The sequence below is a fragment of the Chiloscyllium plagiosum genome, chromosome 5, assembly GCF_004010195.1.
Source record: "Chiloscyllium plagiosum isolate BGI_BamShark_2017 chromosome 5, ASM401019v2, whole genome shotgun sequence".
In the NCBI taxonomy this organism is placed as follows: Eukaryota; Metazoa; Chordata; class Chondrichthyes; order Orectolobiformes; family Hemiscylliidae; genus Chiloscyllium; species Chiloscyllium plagiosum.
The window spans coordinates 89,681,133-89,691,673 of record NC_057714.1 but is presented as its reverse complement, the minus strand read 5'-3'; the positions used below and the strand labels follow the sequence as shown (position 1 = coordinate 89,691,673).

Genomic DNA, 10,541 nt, shown 5'->3' with positions numbered 1-10,541 from the left:
TACCAATGTCATCTACTGCATCCGTTGCACCCGATGTCATCTCCTCTACGTCGGGGAGACAGGACGCCTACTTGCGGATTGTTACAGAGAACATTTCTGGGACCCTTCACCAAGCAATGCCACCACCCTGTGGTTGAACACTTTAACTCCCTCTCCCACTCCACCAAGGACATGCAAGTCCTGGGCCTCTTCCATTGTCAAACACTTACCACCCAATGCCTGGAGGAGGAACACCTCATATTCCGACTTGGGACTCTGAAACACATGAGATCAATATGGCTTTCACCAGTTTCCTCATTTCCCCTACCCCTACATTATCCCAGTCCCAAACCATCAACCTGGCGCCACCCTCCTGACCTATCCATCAACTTTCCCATCTATTTGCTCCACTCTCCTCTCCAACCTATCACCTTCTCCCTCAGCTTCATCTACTTATTGTATTCTCAGCTACCTTACCCCCAAACCCACCCCCTTCCTATCTATCGATCAGTTCCCTGGCCCACAAGCCTAATTTCTGAAGGGCTTATGCCCGAAACTTCAATTCTCCTGCTCCTCAGATGCTGCCTGACCTGCTGTGCTTTTCCAGCACCAACTCTCAACTCTGATCTCCAGCATCTGCAGTCCTCACTTTCTCCCATTCCTCCATTTCCCTTGGTAAGATGGTGGCGAGCTCGCTTCATAAACCTTTGCAGTCTATATGGTGTAGGTAGACCCACAATTCTGTTGGACAGAGAGTCCAGGATTTCAATCCAGTGACAGTGAAGGAACAGTAACAGATTTCCAAGTCAGGATGATAGGTGGTTTGGTTGGGAACTTGTTGGTAGTGATGTTCAATTGTATCTGATAACTCTTCCCATTTTAGATGGTAGTCATGGCTTTGGAAGGTACTCTAATCATTATTACAAATACAAGTATTATTACTATGATGGTACCCATTGAGCAAACAAGGAATCAAAATACTGCAAACACCTTGCATTAATCTAATATCTCTAGAGCCAGAATCTATTCTGACTTTTTGCGAAGAACAGGGACCTATGAATCAAGATACATTAGCATTGCAAAATGATAGTTCTGAGGTGAAAACTTTGTTACACTGTCAGATATCGAAGAATGATACTGCAATTTGTTCTGGAAATAGAAAACAAAGACAAGTTCAGGATAAATTATTTTATTGTTCAAGAGTATAGCTATAATCATTCAACATAATAATACTTCTGCTATAAATTTTAATTTGTAAATGGCATCTATATTTGATGCAGAATTTCTATCATGCAATACCTTTTAGAAATAGTTTAAAAGTCATGTGGATTACATGTATACAGTTTTAAGTCTTTATCTTACGTAAACTGCATTACAATGACTGCTGCACACACAGTACACACTAATAGAAATATGTGATTCCATCGCAGGTCTTTGTGCAACGAATATCCTCTTCATGAAGTCTTGATTCAGAGATTGATAGAGAAATGATTCAGGATTCTCAGTTTCAAATCAGAGGCATCTCAACTCAGCTCAGCTCAGCTCATTGTTCTTGTGGACCAGATTTAGCACCAAACTGCAACAAATTAATTGACAGCTTTTGTTACTGGATTCTAAAATCTGCTTATCACACAGTGGTGGAAGGGGTCACTGACAGGGCTATCAAAGGGGACTTGTTCAATGATAACTTACTCACTGATAAGTAAGTTATCCACCTCCCCAACCTTACCTCAGAACCAACCATCCAATTCGGAACCTCCCTCTTGGCCTGTCCCACCTGTCCACCCTCCTCTCCAACCTATCACCTTCACCCCCAACTTCATCTACCCATCGCATTCCCAGCTACCTTCCCCCAACCCTATGCCCCTTACCAGTTATCACTCAGCTTCCTTGGGCCACCCCCTCATTCATGATGAAGAGCTTATGCTTGAAACGTCAGTTTGATGCTGCCTGACCAGTTGTGCTTTTCCAGCACCACACTCTTTGACCATAACTGCTCTTCTCATCAAGACAGCGTTTGACCGAGTGTGGCATCAAGGAGTCCTTGCAAAACTGGAGTCAGTGAGAATCGGGGGCAAACTCTCTGCTGGTCAGAGTCATATCTGATACAAACTTGTGGTTGATTAGATTCCCTACTGTGTGGAAACAGGCCCTTCGGCCCAACCAGTCCACACTGACCCTCCAAAGAGTAACCCACCCAGACCCATTTCCCTCTGACTAATGCACCTAATACTATGGGCAATTTAGTATGGCCAATTCACCTGACCTGCACATCTTTGGACTGTGGGAGGAAACCGGAGCACCCGGAGGAAACGCACACTGACACAGAGAGAATGCGTAAACTCCACACAGACAGTTGCCCAAGGCTAGAATCAAACCTGGGATCCTGGCGCTGTGAGGCAGTAGTGCTAACCATTGAGCCACCATGCTGCCCTGTTATTGGAGGTTACATGAACATACAAATTCGGAGTAGGAGTAGGTTATTCAGCTCCCTTCTGATTGTATGTTCCGACGTACCCTTATAACTTTTCACCCTACCTCGCTTTCCAACACTTTATCCACCTCTGCCTTAAAATCTTCAAGGAATCTGCTTCCACCAACTTTTTGGGAAAAGCATTGTAAAGTCACACAACCCACTGGGAACAAAACAATCTTCTCATTTCTGTTTTAAATTGGTGACTCCTGGTTTTTAAACAATGACCTCTCGCTCTAGATTTCCCCACAAGAGGAAACATATCTTCCCTGTCAAGACTCCTTAGGATCTTATTACTTCAAAGGGTAAGGTTGACGACTTGATTGAAGGAGATAAGATCCTGAAAGATATGGAAATAATGTTTCTTGTTCTGAGTGAGTCCAGAACTAGGAGGCACTCTTTTAAAATTAGGGATCACTTCTTTAAATTAGAGATGAGGAAAATATTTTCTGTCAGAGGGTTGTGCAATGGTTGGGGGGGTGGGGGAGTGGAATCTCTTTGTCACAGAAGGCAATGGGGAAAGGGTTCTTGAATAGTTTTAAGGTAAAATTAAATAGATATTTGATAGGTTCGGCAAGCAAAGGTTATCAGGGATGGATTGGAATGTGGAATTGGAAACACAAACAGATCAGTCAGTATCTTATTTCCTGACCTACATTTCTAATTCATACATTTGTATTTATTGTTCATTCCTAATTGCCCTTGAACTGAGTGGCTTGCGCGGTCATGTCAGAGGTCAATTAAAAGTCAAGCACATTTCTGTGATTCTGGAGTCATATACATGCCCTGCCAGTTGAGGACAGCAGATTCTATTCCGATTTCTGAACCAGATGAGTTCTTACAATCATTCACACTGGTTTCAGTATCACCGCTACCAGTACTAGTTTTCAACTCCAGGTTTATTCATTAAAACTAAATTCCAACAGCTGCTACAGTGAGATTGAACCCACTAATCTCACTTTTTTAAATAATCAAACCAAAAATGTTTCATATACTCAACAGGTCTGGCAGCATCTTCAGAAACTGGAACAGAGTTATGTACAGACCTCTTATATACAGGTAGTTCTTCTATAACACGATGGCTACATTCTTGTGCAACTCCACATTAGAGAAAAATCACGTTTTAGAAACAGCGCTTCAAGTGTTGGTGATGTAAAGGGGAACCTTGATTATCCAAACAAGATGGGCAGGCAGTATTTAGTTTGGATAATCAATTATCCGGTTAATCGATGAACTGCCTTTCCTCTGGGGCTCGGAGTTTTTAAAGTCTGCTCCCCATTCAGGAGACTGCAGCAGCTGGACTGGACACCAACAATAAGACTGCTGCTACTGCCTTTGTGTGGTACGTCTCCAAATAGTGTGTGTATACACACACACACACACACACACACCGTTTTACAGCAACGTTTCGACAGGTCCCACCTCTGCCCTGTACAGGACAATGTTGATCTGATTGTCGGGGAAGGGGGGGGATTCGTGTACACCCCGAACTCCAGAGAAAATGTGGGGAGAGAGAGAGAGGATGGAAGGTCAGTCATTTGGAGATGGTGCCTGTTTAATCACTGTAAATAAAAGGCATGATCGCTGTTAGAAACACATCCTTGATGTAATGTTTCTATCGGGACCTCGAGATCTCCTTCGGATAATCTGATTTTCGGATAATTGGTATTCGGATAATCGAGGTTCCTCTGTAGTCACATTACAGCCAACACACATTTTAAAAACTCCCCCTTTAGAAACAGTATCCCCACTTCATCAATTGCGTTACAGAGAATTTGCGTTAACAAAACGCGTTACAGCAGAACGATCTGTTTTTGAGTTGATCTTTCTCTGCACCTTCTTGTAGCTGTAACACTATACTCTGCATTCTGTTCTATTACCCTGTTATACTTTTATAAGGTATGACTTGACTGGATAGAGTATAAGGAGAAAGTGAGGACTGCAGATGCTGGAGACCAGAGTTGAGAAATGTGGTGCTGGTAAAACACAGCAGGCTAGACAGCATCCGAGGAGCAAGAGAATCGACGCTTCGAGCATAAGCCCTTCTTCAGGAATCACTGAATCATTCCTGAAGAAGAGCTTATGCCCGAAGCATCGATTCTCCTGCTCCTCGGATGCTGCCTGGCCTGCTGTGTTTTTCCAGCAACACATTTTTCAACTCTGGATAGAGTATAAAACAATACTTTTCACTATATCTCAGTGCATGTGACAATAATAAAGCAAATCAGTCAACTCTCAAAGTTTAGATTAGAGTCTGTTTGTTAACTATTATTCACGATGGCCTATATGTTCCTGTGTTCAAATCTGATTCTAGCCATTCCTTAAAATAAGCAATGGTCCTATCTTCCTTTAGTAAGGCATTCCATATTCTACGTAACCTAAAATGTTACTGACCCTCTTTATGGCATTTATCAAAACAATTCAAGAATTATGTCCGTGGACTTCATATTCTTCAGCACTTTTCTATTCAGTATATGTTCCCATTATTTGTTCTTCTTTCCAAAAGGTAATACCTCAAATATATACACACTAAATTGCTTCAACTGCCTGTCTTCGCATTCTGTTAACTTTTGAAATCTTTTATTGTCTTCTTGATTATTTGCAAATCTACTCATTTTGTCTCATCAGTATATTTCAATGTTGTGCTCTGTTTCCAAGCTCAAATCATGTATATACTGAACAACCTCGACTATCTGAATGAGACAGGTAGGGAGTATTTTGTTTTGATAACTGATTATTCAGATAACTGATTGTTCAGATAACAGATAACATTTTTATGGGACCTTGACATCTTATTCGGATAATTGAGTTCAGATAACTGAGGTTGTTCTGTACATCAAAATCCATCCAACACTGACCCGTGAATTAAGCTATTTCTAACCATTTTCCAAGCCAGGTGAAACAGATTAATCCTGATGTTTTATCTCCTGTTCAGAAACACATTTTCTAACCATTCTATACTAGTTCCTCTATACTATAAGCCATTTTTTTTCTAACAAGATCCCCCCATCTTGTTAGATGCATTATCAAATTAATTCTTAAACCTATATACGCAGCTGCAGTATTAATTCACCGGCAGGTTCTCTTCTAATTCACCTCTTTAATGAAATTATGACATTAACTATGTCAAACGTAACATTTCTTTAGAAAATCCATTCCAGCTACATTTTATATGATTTGATGCTAATTTTAGAATTGTAATTCTAAACACTGGAAGAAGAAAGAGGTACTCAGCAGTACAGCTAAACATGACAGGAACTAGCAGGTCCAAGGGAGATCCTTAAAGGTTAAATCCATATAGATCTCTGGACCTAGGGAAGACTTTGCAGTTGCCTCAAAGCTGGTGCCATTTAAACTCACAATTTTTCTGCTTGCAGTACCAAGTTCTCAAAAGCTGTGTGATAAGTGATTGAATCTGTTTGTATGTGCAGAGCAAGTCATTCCAGTTACAGGAGAAGAGCAGAGGAACATTGTGATCTGATTCTTATTCTCCTACACTTCTTACACTTGGAGTAACTGACAATAGCATATTGTACATTAATGTTCTAGGCTGCAGTACCTCATTTCAACAATGACAAATAAAATGTCACCAAAGATGTATGAGGATTTTGGAAAACTTTAATTGATATTTTGGAGGCTCTGTTTTGAGACAGCAAGACTTATTTTCTTGGGCCGTGCTGTCTGCAAACATTATATAATCAAAGTTGCCATAAATTAACACAAATCAGTTTGGCTTTACCTAAAGTCTAGACAGCAAAATGATTGAAGACTCTGAAGGCACGAGTCTCTGCCCATAAATATCACATCATCACTCACTTTTAACAATGGATAATGACTGTAACGCCCCAGGTCTATTTGCTACATGAAGTAGCACATTCTTTTCCCCACGTGTCCATCATTTGATTAAAGAAAAGGTCCCATCCACTCATTTATCACTCATGCAGAGAACAAAGAACTGAACATAGGAGACTCAGACACCAAATCAACAGCGCATTCACTTCATACTTACACAATCAGCTTCCAGTTAATTAAATGAATAATTCAGAGAAAGGCAAAGATAAATTCAGGCTTTGAAATTCATGTGGCGAGCTCACTGGATAGCCTATCATCTGGATCGTCAGTTACTTTTGTACCTCAGTAAAACTTTAAACCAAAATGAGGTTTGCAGGTAAAGCAGGACATTGTTAAGATGTGATAGTCTTCCTTTGTGAATGTACCATCTCTGTTAAAAGTTCATGCATTTGCTAATACGGTCATAAATGGCACCAGTATCAATCTAAGACATAAATGTTTCAATATCTGCTCATAAAATTTGTCCATTATGGGTATCAGCAATAAATTAGACTCAGCCTTAAAATGAAACCCTGAAGAACAAAATGGTAAATTGCACCCTCTTTAAATCTTGGGACATTTTTCTTTCAAAAACGCAACCATAATTACAGATGTCTGTTTGGTAACTGTCCAGCTTCTAAATCACCCTGTTTTTAATGTACTCCCTGAGGCAATTTTTTTTCAATCTCAAAAGCCTATTCCTTTGAAGCCTTCATTTCCCTCATACAGAAACTGCCTTGGGACTGAACTCCTGTCCACTTGAAAAGATGCCCTGCAGCAATACTGCTGAATATAAAATATAGAGAGAATACATTGCAAAGACAGAGCCCTCCATTTTCCTTGATGATGCTTGCTCACTCAACCACATTCTCACCAAACAGCTGGTCACCTGACTTCCCTTTTTGCTCCTGTGTTGATGACATCATTAGGAGAAAGTGAGGACTGTAGATGCTGGAGATCAGAGTTGAGAGTGTGGTGCTGGAAAAGCGCAGCAGGGCAGCATCTGAGGAGCAGGACAATCAATGTTTCGGGCATAAGCCCTTCCTGATGAAGGGCTTATGCCCGAAACGTCAACTCTCCTGCTCCTCGGATGCTACCTGACCTGCTGAGCTTTTCCAGCACCACACTCACGTTGCTGACATCATTAGTGTTTCCTCTCCTCAGGGAACATCGCCAACACTTTCAAATTTCCCAGGAGAAAGTGAGGTCTGCAGATGCTGGAGATCAAAGTTGAAACTTGATTGCTGGAACAGCACAGCAGGTCAGGCAGCATCCAGGGAACAGGAGATTCGACGTTTCGGGCACAGGCCCTTCTTCAGGAATGAGCAAGAAGGGCCACCACACTCACGTTGCTGACATCATTAGTGTTTCCTCTCCTCAGGGAACATCGCCAACACTTTCAAATTTCCCTCATCACACCAATCCTCAAAATTCCACCCTTCTTTTTATCCATCCTTTCCATTTCCAAACTCCCTTTCCTTCCTCAAGTCTTTGAACATATTAAAATCCATGCCTGCCTTTGGCTTCATAGAATCTCTACAGTGTGGAAACAGGCCCTTCAGCCCATTCACTCCACACCAACCTTCCAAAGAACATCCCACCCAGACCCACTCCTTTGTCCTATTCATGCATTTCTGATGGCTAATCCATCTAGCCTCCACATCCCTGGACATTATCGGCAATTTAGCTTAGCCAATCTATCTAACCTGCATATCTTCAGACTGCGGGAGGAAACCGGAGCACCCAGAGGAAATCCACATAGACATGGGGAGAACGTGCACCTCCACACAGTTAAAAATCACACAACGCCAGGTTGATTTGGAAGTACTAGCTTTCAGAGCGCTGCTCCTTTATCAGGTAGCTGTGGAGCAGGATCATAAAACACAGAATTTATAGCAAATGTTCACTGTGTCATGCAACTGATACGATATGTTGAACAAACCTAGATTGCTGTTAAGTCTTTCATCTTTTAGAATGGGTTGCAGGTTTCAGTTCATTAATATGCAAATCTCAGACGTTCTTTCAAATCACATTCTTGAGATAACTGAGGTGAATTTACATTTGCAGAATTATATTTGCAGAAATATTCTATTTTGATCAAAAAGCACACAATCTGCAGGCAATCAATCCATGTAAGATTTTATAAATTCCTACTTTGCAAACGGAACCAGTCTGACTCAAGATTGGGATATAGACAGACTCTAACCTCACACTTTTAATGCATTGTTTGAGATGAGCTATCACCTTTTTATATAAAACATTAAATTATCTCATGAATGTGACTTGGAAGAAGTTCTGAGATTTACATATTAATGAACTGAAATCTGCAACCCATTCTAAAAGATGAAAGACTTAACAGCAATCTAGGTTTGTTTAACATATCGTATCAGTCGCATGACACAGTGAACATTTGCTATAAATTCTGTGTTTTATGATCCTGCTCCACAGCTACCTGATGAAGGAGCAGTGCTCCAAAGCTAGTGCTTCCAAACATACCTGCTGACCTATAACCTTATGTTGTGCAATTTTTAACTTTGGCTACCCATCCAACACTAGCATCTCCACATTACAATTCCACACAGGCAGTCACCTGAGGTCAGAATTGATCCTGGGTCTCTGACACTATGAGGCTGCAATATTAACTTCTGAGCCACTTTAATCCCTTGGTAACAAGCCGGGGAGTTAGGATTAGTGAGGCAGAGTCTTTAATACATTGATAGGGTCTCCTTCCACAACAAGATCAAAATCCTCTCTTACACTTCATAATAAAGAGGTATTCACCCTCAACAGCTTATCATCTTTAAGTCTCTGTGTCACTTATGGAAATTACTTTGTTTCTGTGGGGAAGTGGAAAGTAGGAAGCTGAAGAGAGAGCTAACATATCCTTGATGATAACCACCTATTGTCATTTATCTGTAACACGGTGAGTTGTTATGGAGACTTTGTAGAGTTATGGGGACAAAAGGCCATAGGTTAGGGTGGTGGTTTTAAAGGGACAAGGGCTTAGTTGGGGGCATAATATGGCATGGAGAGTACCTGCAGGATGGTGGTGAGGGGATGTTAGGAATATGGACATAGAAGGCTGTCCAATGATTTATTGCGACATGATGCTGGAGCCTGAAGATCAGCTATTACCCAGCCTGCCTTTGCATCTATCAGCCTATACATTCATTCCAGGTTTTCCCAACTCAAACTGCCAGAGAACCTGGCCAGCCTGGAGTTTCCCCCAGGTCAGATTTGCAGAGTTGGGACATGTCCTGACTCTGCGTTCCTGACCCAGGAGAGAAAGTCATGCCTGGTAAACACACTGGCCCCATTAAATAGGATCCACAAAAAAAGGCTTTTTGAGGCTGTTCCAGCTGGAATGGTGACAAGATATCAAGCATTCTCTACTGTGTGACCCATTTATCAGCCATTAACCCATTGCGTAAACCATAGAATGGTCAACCTTGTCACATGACAGAGACTGGCTTGATTGAAAATACCTTCTTCATCACAAAGCACAGGCCAGTGGGTCAGTGTGGGATGTGAAGATGAGAGGGAAGCCCTCGTTCCCAGAAAGAAAGGTGACTGCTTGAAAACTCCACTGTTAGCAGGCAAGTGGAGACTGAGCTCTTTTGCCTAAAAGATTACAGTTTTCACCACAGGCGTCCAACCAACTCTGGCTGGAAAAGCTTGAAACTTGTTCTTGCTTGGTAGGAAACATTAGAAATTCATCACCACAACCGTCAACTGTACTTTTCTTCAGGGAATCAAGAAGAGAATTCTTAGGCCTGCATCTTGAAGCACTAAAAGAGAAACACCTTCTCTCTGTCTCTTCTAAAGATACATGCTTTTCTGTTGGAATCATCTTTTCCTGTATGAACAAGGAGTGGATGTTTGCTGCATTTATATTCAGGCTGTTGTGAAAAAATAAAACAAACATTTATGATCCTGCCCAACTAGCTACCTGATGAAGGAACAGCATTCTGCTGGCTAAAAGGTAGAAGACAGAGGGTGGTGGTGGAGGGTTGTTTTTCAGACTGGAGTCCTGTGACCAGTGGAGTGCACAAGGATCAGTGCTGGGTCCTTTACTTTTTGTCATTTACATAAATGATTTGGATGTGAGCCTAAGAGGTACAGTTAGTAAGTTTGCAGATGACACCAAAATTGGAGGTGTAGTGGACAGCGAAGAGGGTTACCTCAGATTACAACAGGATCTGGACCAGATGGGCCAATGGGCTGAGAAGTGGCAGATGGAGTTTAATTCAGATAAATG

The 10,541-nt window shown here is 41.5% G+C and overlaps 1 protein-coding gene across 6 annotated transcripts in view; it reads right to left on the bottom strand.

Moving 5' to 3' along the window:
* Positions 1-1,158: 1,158 nt before the first annotated feature.
* Positions 1,159-10,541, bottom strand: part of LOC122550083 (integrin beta-1-like) — a 279,698-nt gene continuing 270,315 nt past the window's right edge. For all 6 annotated transcript variants that reach the window (XM_043690612.1, XM_043690614.1, XM_043690616.1 and 3 more), the window contains one exon: positions 1,159-1,555. In XM_043690612.1, the coding sequence (XP_043546547.1) occupies positions 1,545-1,555 (11 nt within the window). In that variant the 3' untranslated portion in view covers positions 1,159-1,544. The remainder of the gene's footprint in view (positions 1,556-10,541) is intronic.